The sequence below is a fragment of the Tenrec ecaudatus genome, chromosome 8, assembly GCF_050624435.1.
Source record: "Tenrec ecaudatus isolate mTenEca1 chromosome 8, mTenEca1.hap1, whole genome shotgun sequence".
NCBI lineage: Eukaryota > Metazoa > Chordata > Mammalia > Afrosoricida > Tenrecidae > Tenrec > Tenrec ecaudatus.
The window spans coordinates 71,430,762-71,445,338 of NC_134537.1; the positions used below are offsets into that span (position 1 = coordinate 71,430,762).

Here is a 14,577-nt window from a genome sequence, read left to right on the forward strand (position 1 = left end):
TAATATGTCATGTAGGAATGGCTAATCTCAAGCTGCTAAAGTATTGACAATTTATAACTTAGAAGTATATTGGCCACTAAATAAATCCCAGTGCCTTTAATAGAAAAGAGAAAGCATACTTTAATCTTAGAATGTACATTTTACTTCAACTAAGGAAATTCCCCTCACAAAGCTTCAATATGCAAATTCTCCCCACTGAAATTTCAATTAAACTGTAAAAACAACAACAGCAATGAAACAAAGCAAAAACAGAAATCAATGTTGTCGATGTCTAATTGCATGCACTTCAGCTAGTTTTGACATAGTATACACCGGTGGAATCATCACCAGAATGAATATAGTGAGCTTAGCACCCCCCGAAGTTTCTCATCCTCCTTAGTAATCCTCTCCCCAGCTCCACTCCCTTCCCTAGGCATCCTCGAACTGTGTTCTGTTGATTCATATCAGTGCTAAGTTTTCTAGAATTAGAACCACACAGTGTGTAATCTTCTTTGTCCAGCTTCTTTCCCACAACACAGTTACTTTCAAATCTAGTTATTTTGTAATATCTGCCAATAGGTGCTTCATTTTTATTGCTGAGAAGCATGCCATTGTATAAAGAAACCACAATTTCTTTATCTAGTCACCTCTTGAGGGCCAATATATGTCCTATATGTTGATCCTCTGTTGATCAATAAGTTGTGTTGGTCCTATATGTGTCAAATCTTAAGTGGACACCTGAGAGGAGTGGCTGGAGCACATGATAGGCATAAATGTAACATTAGAACAAACAAAGTTCTAAATGACTTTCATGTTGTGTTCCCACCATCAAGGTGCGGCGTTCTAATTCCACCGCGGGGTGCCGTCACTTGCTCCTTAATCAACTCCTGACCCCGCCGAGAGGGGAACTTTTTCTGTTATGCTGCCTTCAATATCCTTTCCCAGGAGGGAAGTGCTATTTGCCAAGCTTCTCCTGCGTGCAGCCACTGTGTCCTCTTTGGTAATTACCAAGTATCTTGAAGATACTTCGAGACTGCAAACATCTGATGCCTCCCCAAATTTTCTTCCACAAATTGGACAGATGGTATTAGAACTTAGATTTCAGAGACTGAGTTTCCACTAAGTCACAGTGGAATCACACAATCCATTGATGAGTCTCCACATAATTTCAGCCTCCCTTGAATTCCTTCTGATCATTATCCACCAATAGGAGTCCTGGTGGAGGTGTGAGTCCTGCCATTCCTCAGGAGAAAGGGGAGACTTTCTAGTCTCACCAAGAGTCATGATGATTTAAGGTCGCAGAAGTCCCCAGGGACAGGTCTACTCTGTTGCACAGGGTCCTGTGAGTTGGAATCCACTCTAGGGCTGTGAGCTGAATTGTAATAACCGGCAGCTTGAATAATTTTTTCCTCAGTCAAAGTCGATTCGAGAGTGGATTACTGCTATTCCCCTCGTCTGTACGAGGAAGAGCTGGATAGCCCCTCCCCAAGGACTGGTCTGGGCATGCTCCAGATGAAGCTTCAGTGGGTGCTAAGGTCACATGGTCACAAGTCACATCCCAGCAGCCTTGGCCTTCTACCCATCATAATGTACACGGCCTGATCAGGGTTCCAGCCCCATATAGGGCCCTACCTGCAACTGTGTTGCATTTACCTGCTGGCAATCACACTGTTGCCAGTCCTCCTTAAGTCTCCATTCTCTGTAAACCCTGGGACACCATGATGACCTTTGGCAAAGGGTCCTCCTTATCTAGTTGTTGTGGTGTTGCCTTTGCCTGTTTAAGATTTCATAAATGATATTTGGGGTTTAGCATCTCTTTTGAATGGTAAGAGAAGCATTCAGTAATATATTTTGATTGCCACATTATTTTATGGAGGCAGTTTTCTAGGCCCCTTATTTCCTCTCTATTAACTAATTAGAACTCTTGGTAAGGAAACCCTACCGCTTCTTCCTATTTATTTGTATTAATAAGGATTCATAGATATTTGTTTTATACTAAGGCTACAATCACATGCTGCCATTCTTATGATTCATTCATTTATTTACTCACATTCTTCCTCTTTGGCCATTGGGAACCTTTTCAGGTTGTCTTCTGTGTTCTTTTAACATGTCCCCGACGTTGTAAGTAATTCCTTACTTTCTGGGTCAACAAGACACATTTCAGTCATCCTGCATTTTTCCTGCCCTTGTCTTAGAAGGAAGCTTGCTTTTCAGCCCTTTAAAGACATCCTGTGCAGCAGATTCACCCAATGAATATGTTATTAGATCTCTTGACTGCTACTTCCATATCCTTGACAATTTCAGTCTTTTCTCGGTTTAGTCTAATATTGCCTATTGATACATTGTGAGGATGTGGGTCCTGACATCGAGTTGTCACCATACTGAAGGCTGCAATCCTCAGTCTTCATCAGCAAGGGCTTCAAGTCGTCCTCATCCTCAGCAAGCAAAGTTCTATCATGTGCATATTCCAGGTTGTTTATAAATCTTCTTCCAATCCTGATGCTGAGTTCTTCTTTATGTTGGCCAGCCTCTCTGATTATCTGCTCAATTTCCAAATTCCAATTGTTATCGTTTGTTTTTAATTTTGGATTCCCTCTGCATTCTGGTTCATTCTGGTTCCCCTTCCCTTTCTACCTCCTTTCTTTCCTTCCTTCCTTCCTTCGTATGGGAAATGTTCGTCTGAAAAAAAATCCACAGAAATGCATATGTATAAGAGAGAGTTTTATGTAAAGGCTAAGTGCACATCAAGAAAACATCCCAACCCAGTGCTGCCCAAGACCACAAGTCCAACATTAACTAACCCATATGTCTGACACCAACCCACAAAGTCCTCCTTCATCTCACAAAACACATGCAATGATGCCGACTGCAGGAGGAAAGCTGAATCAGTGAATGTGCAAGCATCTCAGTGCTGGCAGGGGTCACCACACAGCTTCCCCAGCACCCAGGGCTGCATCGGGGTGGATCCATGTGGCTTCTCCTCAGGGATGCCTTGCAGGAAGTGAGTCTTGCCAGGTGAAGCAAAGAACTGGCTAAGGCAGCTGCACCCTGGTCTGACCATCAGAAAGCAAGAGACCCGAGAACTCGAAAGGCGAGGCTCACTGAGCTATTTATCCCTCCGCCCTTCAAAAACTCCACATGTATTTATCTGCGAGGTTGGCACAATAAACTAACTCAGGAAGCATTTAAAAATCAGAGCCTAATAATGGAAAGGTAAACCCAGACAATGACAATCTCCATTCCTACTAATTTGTCCACATTCCCCCTCCTTTCCCACCTACCTGGATGTAGGTATTCAATCTCTTGTATTTCTTTTGCACAAATGAGAGGAGACATGTATTTAAAAAAATCTACTTTTCTTATAATGATAGAGAATATTTTTAACTTGTTTCTGGAGCACAGAGTAGCACTGCCGGCTGCTGTGTGATGGAATTGCTGGCTCATGGAACCATGCTTGCCTGCTAGTCAAAGCCTGGGGTTGTACCAGAGCCTGGAGTTTTAGTAGTAAAATATTCGGGGTTTGAGGTACTGCACGGAGTCAGTCAATGAATGACGGCATTTTCTGGACACCTCTCTTTCCATTGCAAAGATTTTCACTTTTCAACACCAGCTGCATTGAGGCTACAGGTACGCGTGTTTTCAAATGGTCTACCCAAATTGTGAGGCTGCTTTAATAAAACTCAATCCAATAGTGTGCTGACTGAAGTCAAACTTAAAAATGAAATCATCTTTATGGCTCAGTGGGTCAAAGTGAGGCAGAGTGGAATAGTTCATAACAGTCAGTCTCTACTACTGTGAGTCAAACCCCAAACCAACTCACTGCCATTGAGTTGATCGTGACCCATGGCAGCCCTGTAGGACAGCGTAGCACTGCCCCCCTCTGTGGCTCCTGAGACTGGAACTCCTAAGGGCATAGAAAAACCTAATCTTTCTCCTTTGGAGTGACTGGTGGTTTCAAACTGCTGACCTTACGAGTCATAGCGCAACACATTACCCACTACGCCACCAGGGCTCCTCTTTGCCACCTGGGATCTGTATTCAATTACATCATAGCAAGTGAGGCATTTGCATCTATTTATAGTAACATTGTGACTGCTTTAATCTGTCAACAGATATTTACTTAAGTGGTTGAACACTCCTCCCCTCCCCTAAAAAAATCAGGTACTTTCAATATAAATGAAAATCAGGTAATCACGTGCACATTCTATAAGTAAATTGCTAATTTTGTAAGGGGAATAGATCACTATTAGAACGGGGCATATTTAAGTTGAACATAACCACCTAAAAGATTGAATTCATCTCTACTTCCAGGAGCATTTGTAAGGTGAATCTCAGGTCAAATGAGTTTCACCTTTTGAATAAAGCTGTATACGATGCGGCTGATAAAAATGGAAACTCTATTAGCTTTTTTTTCATGCTGTCTAGTACAACAGCTAAACCGTTCAAGGCTGTTTCTAGCCATTCCTCACTGAAGGACTATTAGTCAGGCTCTCTCTGTTTGTCTTGGCTGTGTCTCTGTCTGCCTGTCTTTCTCTTATCCACACAGAGCAGAGACTTTTGGGCATCTTAATTTATACATCAGGAGTACAGCAGTTTGGGCATCTTGTTTAGTGCTTTGAGTAAGACATATTTGAATTAATGGGATAAACAACTTTTCCAGCTCCGGGACTTGTGTATCAAGTGCCACTGGAATAAAACGGGACTGCAGTAATTGGTGCTTCTTCTCATTGGAATGCTGACCAGCCTTAACTTGAACTTAGCAAACATAGGCAACCTTTTTATCCTTTCAGCTGTCACCAGGCACAGCTTACAGTTCAGAATGCAAATCCCCAGGTGGGGTTGAAACCATCCCCACCTCAGCAGATCAAGGAGTGAATCCCAAAGCAATATCCAGAAAGTGCAGAGCAGGAAGGCCGTGTTGTTTCTATCACAGGATTTAGTGAGTCGGGACAGGCAACATGGAGGACTTTATAGATGTATCACAACTAACAGGGAAATCCCCGCCTCATCAACACATTGTGGTTTGCTCAGGAAGCTGAAACAACCCTGTGGATAAGACATGTGTTTGTGTGTGGGGGCGTGTGCGCAGCCTATGCACATGAACACACATGTATGCATCTATTTGAACTCTGAGACGCAGTCTAACCCTCACCTCACCAGCTCAAACAAGCACAGTGTGACAAGATGACTAGAGGCATTAGGTAGTGCTTGGGGAGGAAAAGGAGTTTTCCATAGTCGAGTCAGAGGAGGCTCTACACACTTGTTGAGCTGATGTTTTTGTGAATGTCGTACGGTAACCTATAAATCATGACAGCCGGCTCAGTTCCCTACTGATCAACAATCAGTGATTGGCCTTTCAAAATCCCCAATTGTGGGCACATAGCGGGAATAGAGACGTCTTTGGAAATCAAGCTGTGATTTCCCTATTGTGCACTGATGTCTGTTTATGTTGGGTGTTTGCACAGATGTGATTTTCACTAGTCCAAGCGTTTCAAGGTCTAGGATTGATTGCCCAATCCACCACACAATACATTTCTTTGGAAGGATTTTTTTCTTTTAGAACTGAGAATGACTATTCAGAATGTAGTTTTCCTTTTGTACATAGAAAAGAGTAAGCGCGAATGCTGGAATGGCCTCTCTATCACCTTCACACAAACTCTCCTACTTTGAACACATGGACACTTGGCCAGGGGCATGTACCTTCTGTACTTGTGACCTTGAGCACTCGCAAGTGCTTTCACCCACCCAATGATGAGGAACATGGGCTAATTCATGTTGTCCCTGCCCCCCCCCCCCCCAGCAAGGGACAAAATGGCAGTTTGAACACAGCACCGTCTGCTTTCATACACCATGTTCTTAAGTGCTGGTCTATTCACCCCTGATTTTGCAGTCGCTGGTGAGATATTGCTGCTTTCTCTTTCTTCCTGCTTCGTGTATGGCATATGACCGAAGGTTAACAAAAGTTATTTGACCAAGAAATATGGGGTTGTGCCTGGTCTCATCTTCAGTGATGCTTTAGGGTCATCACTTGAAGGGTTTAGGTTTTCAAGATGGCGTGTTTCTTTAATGATCATGCAGTTTTATTTTACCATGACCTTCTTTTGGTAAGAAGTCCCACGGGAGTAAGGGACCCTAGTAAAACAGTGCGTTAAGCGTTGGGCTGGTAACTACAGTCTGTGATTCCCCCCTGAGCTGTGCCACCGGGAAAGGATGAGCACGTCCGCTCCTGGAGAGGTGCACACTCCTGGAAGCCTGCTGGGCCAGTTCTACTTGGTCTCACAGGGTCACTGAGTTGGCAATATGTTTTTTGCTTTGTTTAGTTTCTGTGCTTGCCTTGGTAGTTAGTGCAGACAGTTACTGTGCTCAGTTAACGAGTGGGTGATTACTCCACCTCACCCAGGGTTGCCTTGAAATAAAAGACGGGTCATCTGTTTTCAAAATATGAGGCATGGAAAACCCCTGCAGGGGTCTTCAAACTTTTTAAACAGAGGGCCAGTTCACTGTCCCTCAGACCCATTGGAGGGCCGGACTATAGTTTTTAAAAAAACTATGAACACATTCCTATGCACACTGCACATACCTTATTTTGAAGTAAAAAACAAAACGGGGCCAAAACACCCGGTGGGCCAGAAAAATGTCCTCGGCAGGCTGTATGTGGCCCGGGGGCGGTAGTTTGAGGACCCCTACCTATGGAGTCCAGCTCTCCTCTGACACACCTGAGTTTGTCATGAGTTGGAATCAACTCGATGGGAAGTGGTGATGGGCTCTTGGGACGCAGTTAATGGGAACGGAAACAACTCCCATGCTTTGACTGTCTGCTCTGTGTCAGATATTGGCCAAAAAGTTGCCATTAATGATTGATTTTTTTAAACAATCCTAGAAGGTAGGCATTCCTTCTTTTTTTTCTGTAGAGGATCAGAGAGGTTAAGTTATTTGACTGAATTTTATTCTAAAATTAGATGGAAAATCCAACTATGTCCAACTGCAAAGCTCTCACTTTTCCGGTCCAGTTCTGCTTCGTGGCTGCGCAGTGTCTCAGCTGTGCTGTGGACACGCGGGGAGGCGGGGGTCCTGCCCCTCTATCTGGGCTTCTTTCTTCTAGTAGCCCGCGGGCCACAGCTACCCATTCTTCAATACCATGCTCTATGGGCTACTTCCTTCATGAGTATTTGGTAACTTCTCCCTGTTCTCCGCACCATTTACGTCACCGATGTGGGTGTTTTGCAGAGAACACATCTTATGAAGACAACTACTGCTGCTGTGAGCTGCTGTCAAGGTGATTCCAATTCACCTACTGCACATGCTCAGAGTAGAACCTGTTCCACAGGCTCATCCGGACCAGGCCGGCAGGTCTGCCTGCCGACGAGCATCGAGAGGGGTTCAAACCACCAATTTTTGACTAGTAGTCAATTGACTAATGTCTCTATGTATTTATTGTGGGTTGATACTGTTTTTTGAATGAAGGAGAAAAAGGAACACAATTATATTATGGAGAGGAAGCCCGTGGAATTCCTTTCCCTAACTAGATGCAGCGAATACTTGGCAAGTTGCAAAGGTAATATAATATATCACATGCCTGACAACCAGACATGGTATCTCGGTTCACTCCAGAGAAGGCACCTTTACGGAGCTGCTGAGGTAACTTCACTCTTCTGGAGATGGTACACGAGAGAAATAGATTCACATTCTCATTTTCACTCTATCCCTGAAGCCCCTTGCTTTATGTTCCCCTGGCTATACTGTTGACAATCTTCCCCCTCTTTCATGAAGTCAAGTAGCTCTGGGAAGTAATTTATATACATAGGCCTGGTGTAAATACGTCGAATTTCCATGCTGCAACTGCCAGACGGCTGCCTTTTCTCCCTGCCACAGAGGCGATGCCGACTCATGGTGACTGTTTCTCCTGACTCCCTTAGAAGAAAGGAGTCATATCGAGTGTTTCCAAGTCCATTCTGGGGACAGTGTATAATGATATCATTAATGATAGTGCATCCTGACAAAGTACCAAGTCTACTAGTTTTAAAACATTTTTAGATCTGAACTACAGATGTAGTTAATACATTTCCTGTGATATTAGCAACAGATTAGAAAAGATTTTCACCCAAACACTTATAATATTGCTCCATAGGCATCTTTCATATAATGTGGCAATTGTGAATTGACATCGGTTATTCCTGTTGCTTTTTTAAAGAGATGCTAAGATTGCATCGAGTGAGCATATGCGAGCCGGAGGGAGTGCAGAGATGGCCTGGCTGCAGATTTGTGAGCCTACTGAGAAGGATAAGGGAAAATACACCTTTGAGATTTTTGATGGCAAAGACAATCATCAACGTACTCTTGACCTATCTGGACAAGGTAAGCTGACAACTTTTTAAACTACTAATTATTTTGTATGTAGTGATCTACTTAGAATGCTGAAAGGAAAGATGTATGTCAAGAAGCAATATGATGTGATAACATTTGCTCAAAGGAAATTACTTCTGAATCAATTTACTCATTTAGCTTTTTTTCCGTTTTCATTAACTGAACTCAAAACAGTGCTTCTGAATGAATTAAAAAAAAAGGCTAAGCCCATTGAAACAGTTAATGACAAAAAAATCTTTCATTGCAGCCTTTGATGATGCATTTGCAGAATTCCAGCAACTCAAGTAAGTCTGCATGCTTGGTTATTACGTAATCTTAGGATCTCGTTGACTCAGAGCCACGTTGTATATGTGTGGGAGTGTCTGTCGGTGTCGGAAAGATTCAAGGAATGTGATCACTTTGTGCAAAGCAGACATTCTTATAAACTATAAATTTAAAAATTAACATTTATAAATTAATCTTCAAGAGGCATAATCACTCTGGACTACTTTAAATGATTAAAAAGAAAGATTTATAAAATAGTGACAATCATGGGAAGACACCACACAGAGCAATTTAAAAGGAATAACTTGATATTTTCTTTTGTGTCTAGTGTCTGAATTATAGAATATCCAACAGTTCTTGATCCATATTATATATTTAATTAAAATTAGTTGAATGACTAAGATAAATATGAAACCAAATGATTTAAAAATATCAAAATATCTTCAGTGTAATTTAATGAACTAATTGGGAAAATATCTCACCAACTTCTGCTTTGGAATTTATGTTTTAGCATCTGGGAAATATGGTTATTTCCTTCTCAAAATGGGTAGTGGGAGGCATGAAACCAATGTGAACTCACAGATCTTTATTAACCTAAGCACGTTTCTTCACAGAGAAATCAAACATGTTTCTTTCTTTCTTTTGCGTTCATCTCTACCAAATCCCTTAAAAGTGTGATTTTTTTTGTTGTTGCTAGCATTTTCTCAATGTTCTTTTCTCACTTTCCTTCCTGCCTCCTTTAATTTCTAGGGCAGCGGCTTTTGCAGAGAAGAGTAAGTAAATGCTATATTATTTCAAGAGCAATTTCTTCTTTGTATAGGGCAAAGGGGCCACATTTTAGAGTATTAATTTTATAGAGTAAATAACAAACAGCAAACTCTCAACCCCAATTTGAAAACTCTTATGACCTTCATATACAGGTACATATATTTCTTTAACAACATAGTTTTTGTTACCAGGCCTCCACGTTAGCTCCTTATGAGTTCATCTGGCCTCTTTTTTATTCCCCTTCTTAACCTCCGCTGGCAGAAACCCAGCCCTTCAGCCACCCGAGAGAGTCTCTATTTCATTAATGTATTGTGGCTATAGATGGTGTGGCTTTCCTCTGATGTTAAACCTTGGTGACATCTTGCTCCTCCTCAAACGCCAGGTCACATACCGTACTTTCTCTAGCTTTACATGACCTCCCAGGCACAGAATCACTTCCTCATAAATGATTTCTGTTGGCCTTTGGTTCATACTTCAACTATATAGATTTGCTTTAGTGACCTTTGCCTGCAGAGTGCAAACACCGCTTTGTACTCATCTTCGTATTAGTCTGGTGCTGACATAGGACCGACTCACTTCATGCTTCCTCAATGAAATCACTTTAATGTTCCAGATCGTGGCAAGGTGATTGGTGGTTTACCTGATGTGGTGACCATTATGGAAGGCAAGGTAAGGAAGGATGCAGAGCCAGAGACCAAGCCGGGGCAGAGTGGGGGTTTATGCATGGTGTACTACAATCCCTTTATTTCACGGCCTAGTCATGGGAAGCTTCGAGGGCATGCTATGTGCTACATGGACTTCAGCCTGCAGAGACCTCAGAACTCCGCACTCGCTCTCCCATCTCTGCCTTATTCTGGGCTGCTTCTGATCCTTTTTGTGTATTTAAAAAGGATATAACATCTTGATATTCTGAAACATTTGGTAGTGTCTTCAGCCCACTGGGAAGATGTTGTGTAATCAGGGATCTGAAAGCAGGACGATGGAAGTTGTTGTTGAGGAGGACCTTAGGTCCACACCAGGTTCTGATGCCCTCGGTTCCATAGTCATTTAAAAGAACAGCTTACCAGGAGTGAGGCGCACGTAAGCGCGCACTACTACTCTTGTACAAAAATGTAAGGCATACAGCTTCAAGTGTAAATAAAATAGTATCATGTTTAGAAAATGAAAATAAAATTCTTGCTCCAATTTTCAAGGTTATTCTCGAATACATAAATGAAGCTTCTTATTGGAGTTTTCATTTGTTGGCTTGTCAGAGAAAGTATCAATATCTAATTGGTACTTCTCGGTTGCTCCAGTGAGTCTACCTCAATGTCACTAGGACATAGCTACTTGAGAGAGTTTTATGAGGCCCAAAATACAAAAATTTATAGACCTTTTCTTAAGCAGTTAAAGAAAGTCTCGATAGCTCTGAGAAGGAATAATTATGTATTTCATAATAAAGGTGTAATTGAGAATATAGAAATCATTTTACTTTATTTTAGGCTGAAGGCACATTTTAACTCAGTGTCAAGGATGCTTTTGCTACCTTGAACTTACTGGTTATCAGGCAATATATTTACTGGAATTTCATTTGAGACTGATAAAACAGACCCATAAGTCTAAAGATGAAGAACATTTAGAAACAGGCTAAATATATATATATATATATATATATATATATATATATATATATATATATATATATATATATATACTGTAAAATGTAGTCCTTAATCACCTTTAAATTCTTTAATGAGCTAGGGCCATCCATGAATTCAAAATGAGAGTAAACAGAAAAACTTATCATTGATTTTCCTTATCAGCTCCCTTATGACATTGTGAACTTATTTGCATCCTGTTATTCTATGGATACATTGTGTCTAATACGGTGTTTAGTATATATAATGCGCTGGTGGACTAAATAAATGGCACGAAGAACCTACTAATGTAACGGCCAGGCTGAAAGCTAGTGGACTCCACATAGGTAATATACCTGTCTTTTTCTAATTCTTCCTTCTCTGCCACTTTTCCCTTTTGCAGACTTTGAATCTGACCTGCACGGTGTTTGGGAACCCTGACCCTGAAGTGGTTTGGTTCAAGAACGACAAGGATATTGAACTGAGCGATCACTTTGCAGTCAAGATGGAGCAGTCTAAGTATGCCAGTATGACCATCACAGGTGTGACTTCGGAGGACTCAGGAAAGTACAGCATCAACGTCAAGAACAAATATGGAGGTGAAAAAATCGACATCACCATCAGTGTGTACAAGCACGGTGAGAAGATACCAGATGCGTCACTACCCCAGCAAGCCAAACCAAAGCTCATCCCTGCATCCAGCTCATCCCCCGCTGAATAGAAGCAGCACATACCCGGAGAAGGAAACAAAATACACGTGTGCATATGCCTGGAGTGCTGTGTGTTTGTTCCAAATGAATAACCATAATTTAAGGGAAGTCACGTGTGGGTAGATAATTAGGCTTTTAATCTGTATTTGTTTATTACTATTTTATGTCATTTAAGTGAAAAATCGAATTATTTCTATAGCACTAAGCAACCTATAATTCCATACGACTCATCGGCAGACACTGGAAACATGTCTAGAAAGGTGAAAATTAACAGGTTCATTGCTATCTGCACATGGAACAGTAACTAGTGCAATAGGAGCATGTGGTGGGTCTTTTGTAAGGCTGTTGTCATGCTGATAGTGGTGTTTTTGGTAATCAGAAAGTTCTAGTAGCTCTTTGCAGTCTGAGCTGTGGAATCACTTAAGCATGTATACCCTGTTACACTCTGTATTCTCTTGCTTTAGGCGAATAAAACTTTAAAAGGCACCTTGTCATGGTTTTCCTGTACCAAATCATACCTAACTACTTCTGTTCCTTTCCTTGGCTTGTTTAATTATGGATGACTATGCCATTTCAGCACATGCAGATGGTGTGCTTCCAATCCACAGAGCCCGACGTGTGCAATCACACCCACCATAGAGCTCCCTCAAACCCTTTTATCCTTAGGGCTCAATGGCAAGGCGATTGCAACACCTCGATCCGAGAGGAACTCACACCAGTATAAGACCTAAGACAGAGTGTATCTGTGTGCAAGCCATCAAAATACTTAGTGGGTATCATTCTGGGAACCCAAAATTCCCAGCAGAGAAAACTTAAATGCATAGATAACCATGTGTTTTATTTAATGTGCTGATCAATTAGCAAAAGAATTAAGAAGAAAGAAAATAGTCATTTGAGATGATCATTGCAGTAGCCATGGAGGAAAAATAAAAACCTGGCTAACTCCAGAAGGTCTCACAGTAAAATCACAGGAGAAAATGTGTAGGATGAATATTGCCGTACTTGAAGCTTTACTTGCTATTTTAAGAAGACATTGAAATTCTGCCATAGTAGTCCCATTTTAACATTTTAGTTGTAGCGTAAATATGTTGCTTTGTGACACAGAAAGCTTCACTAGTTCAGAATACTTTTCTTTTTGTGTTATTGAGGCCAGTCACAACCCTATGATATTAAAAACAGAAATTTAAATACGTCCCTTACAGCACAAACACCAGTGGAGCAGGTCTCTGCTCAGGTTAAATGATTATCAACAAGAAGTTTTCATAATTCCCTTCTTCCTTGTTACTCAGGTTAATGTTAGCTGAGTTTGTTATTACTGCAGGTGGAGGATTTCCAAAAACATCTTTGGCAAGTGTAGTCGTGGATAGACGGCCTTGATTTAGCTTAACAGGATTCACTTACTTTCCTGTTTAAATTCTCATTCTAGTACAGCAACTGTGGGTTCAATTTTCCTGATAATTTATTTTATATTGTTCAAAGGAAAGAATTCCAATGGCTGTGAATTTCTTAAAGCTATTTAATATATTTTTAATAAACTTTTAATTTTGGAATAATTTTAGATTAACAGAAGAGTTGCAAGGAGAGTCCTCAGGCAGACCTCCTTCTACTTCCTCTGTTTTTTACATCTTACCTTTGTATGAGTGCCACATATTTATGCTTTTGTATTAGTGCAAATTGATATCTCCTGATATAGGCAATGCCACTATGATTACGTTATAATTGTAATCATTACGAAATGGAGTTTGGTACATTGCTACTAACTCACACTTACTGAGATTTCATAGTTTTTCCAGTTGTAGTCTCTTTCTGTTCCTGGATCCAATCCACATTAATCATGATTATAGTCAGGTCACCTCTGCTGGGACTGTTTCTTAGTCTTCTCTTTTTTTCTTTTCTTTTCATGGACTTCACGGTCTTGTGAAGTACTGGCCAGTTATCCAATTCTAAACCAAGGCCATGTGATAGAGTGAATTCTGACTCATAATGACCCTGCAGGGCAGAGTAGAACTCATCTTTTGGGATCCTGAAACTAAATCTTAACAGGTGACCAGACAGTCTCATCTTTTGAGTAACTGATAGGTTATCCTATAGAATGTTGTAGAAATAGCTTGGCAGAGGCATAATCTGGCATCCTTTAGCTTCAGAAGAGATTAGAGACAGCTCCAAGGCTTCCTCTTTTCCATGGGCAGAGGGCAGACATTCTTCTCTCCATTCTTTTTCAAAAATCATTTTTACTGGGGGTTCTTACAGCTCTTATTAACAATCCATTCATCAATTGTATCAAGCATATTTGTACATATACATTTATTTTCTATTTCTCTCCATTTTAATATAACTAATTCTGACACCGACTGCTCCTTCCAGGGTATAATCTATGTTGACACTGGGTTTGATACTTTGTTGAAATGGCCACACAGAACTTATAGACAATACTTAAAATTATCCGCTTACCAGGAAAATTGTTGCTGTTGTTAGGTGCCATTGTATTGGTTCTGCCTCATAGAAACCCTGTGTTCAACTGAACAAAACAATGTTCGGTCCTTGGCCATCCTCTCCATGGCTGCTATGTTTGAGCCTTTCATAATCCATCTCATTTAGGTCTTCCTATGACCCTCTACTTTACCAGGCATGATGTCCTTATCCAGAGAAGTGTGACCCCCTGATAACATGTCTAAAATATGTGAGATGAAGTAACATGACACAATTAAGGATCAGTTCCTTGATCAGAATAGCTGGCTGTAGGCATACCTCTTTCAACAGCTCCCAACTGCTCAGCCATCCTCTGCTTGTTTTGCAAAACATTTTTTTTTGCTGTGTGGATAAATATACAAGTGCATCCTCTCTACTCAGCTAGCTTTAACCTTAAGGTACTTAGC

The 14,577-nt window shown here is 41.1% G+C and overlaps 1 protein-coding gene across 1 annotated transcript in view; it reads left to right on the top strand.

Annotated features, from left to right (window-relative positions):
• The window catches only part of LOC142455427 (myomesin-2), a 93,881-nt gene extending 82,169 nt beyond the window's left edge, over positions 1-11,712 (top strand). Inside the window, exons 28-32 of the mRNA XM_075557187.1 lie at positions 8,171-8,334; positions 8,591-8,627; positions 9,358-9,380; positions 9,989-10,044; positions 11,395-11,712. Of these exons, the coding sequence (XP_075413302.1) occupies positions 8,171-8,334; positions 8,591-8,627; positions 9,358-9,380; positions 9,989-10,044; positions 11,395-11,712 (598 nt within the window). The remainder of the gene's footprint in view (positions 1-8,170; positions 8,335-8,590; positions 8,628-9,357; positions 9,381-9,988; positions 10,045-11,394) is intronic.
• Positions 11,713-14,577: the final 2,865 nt, after the last annotated feature.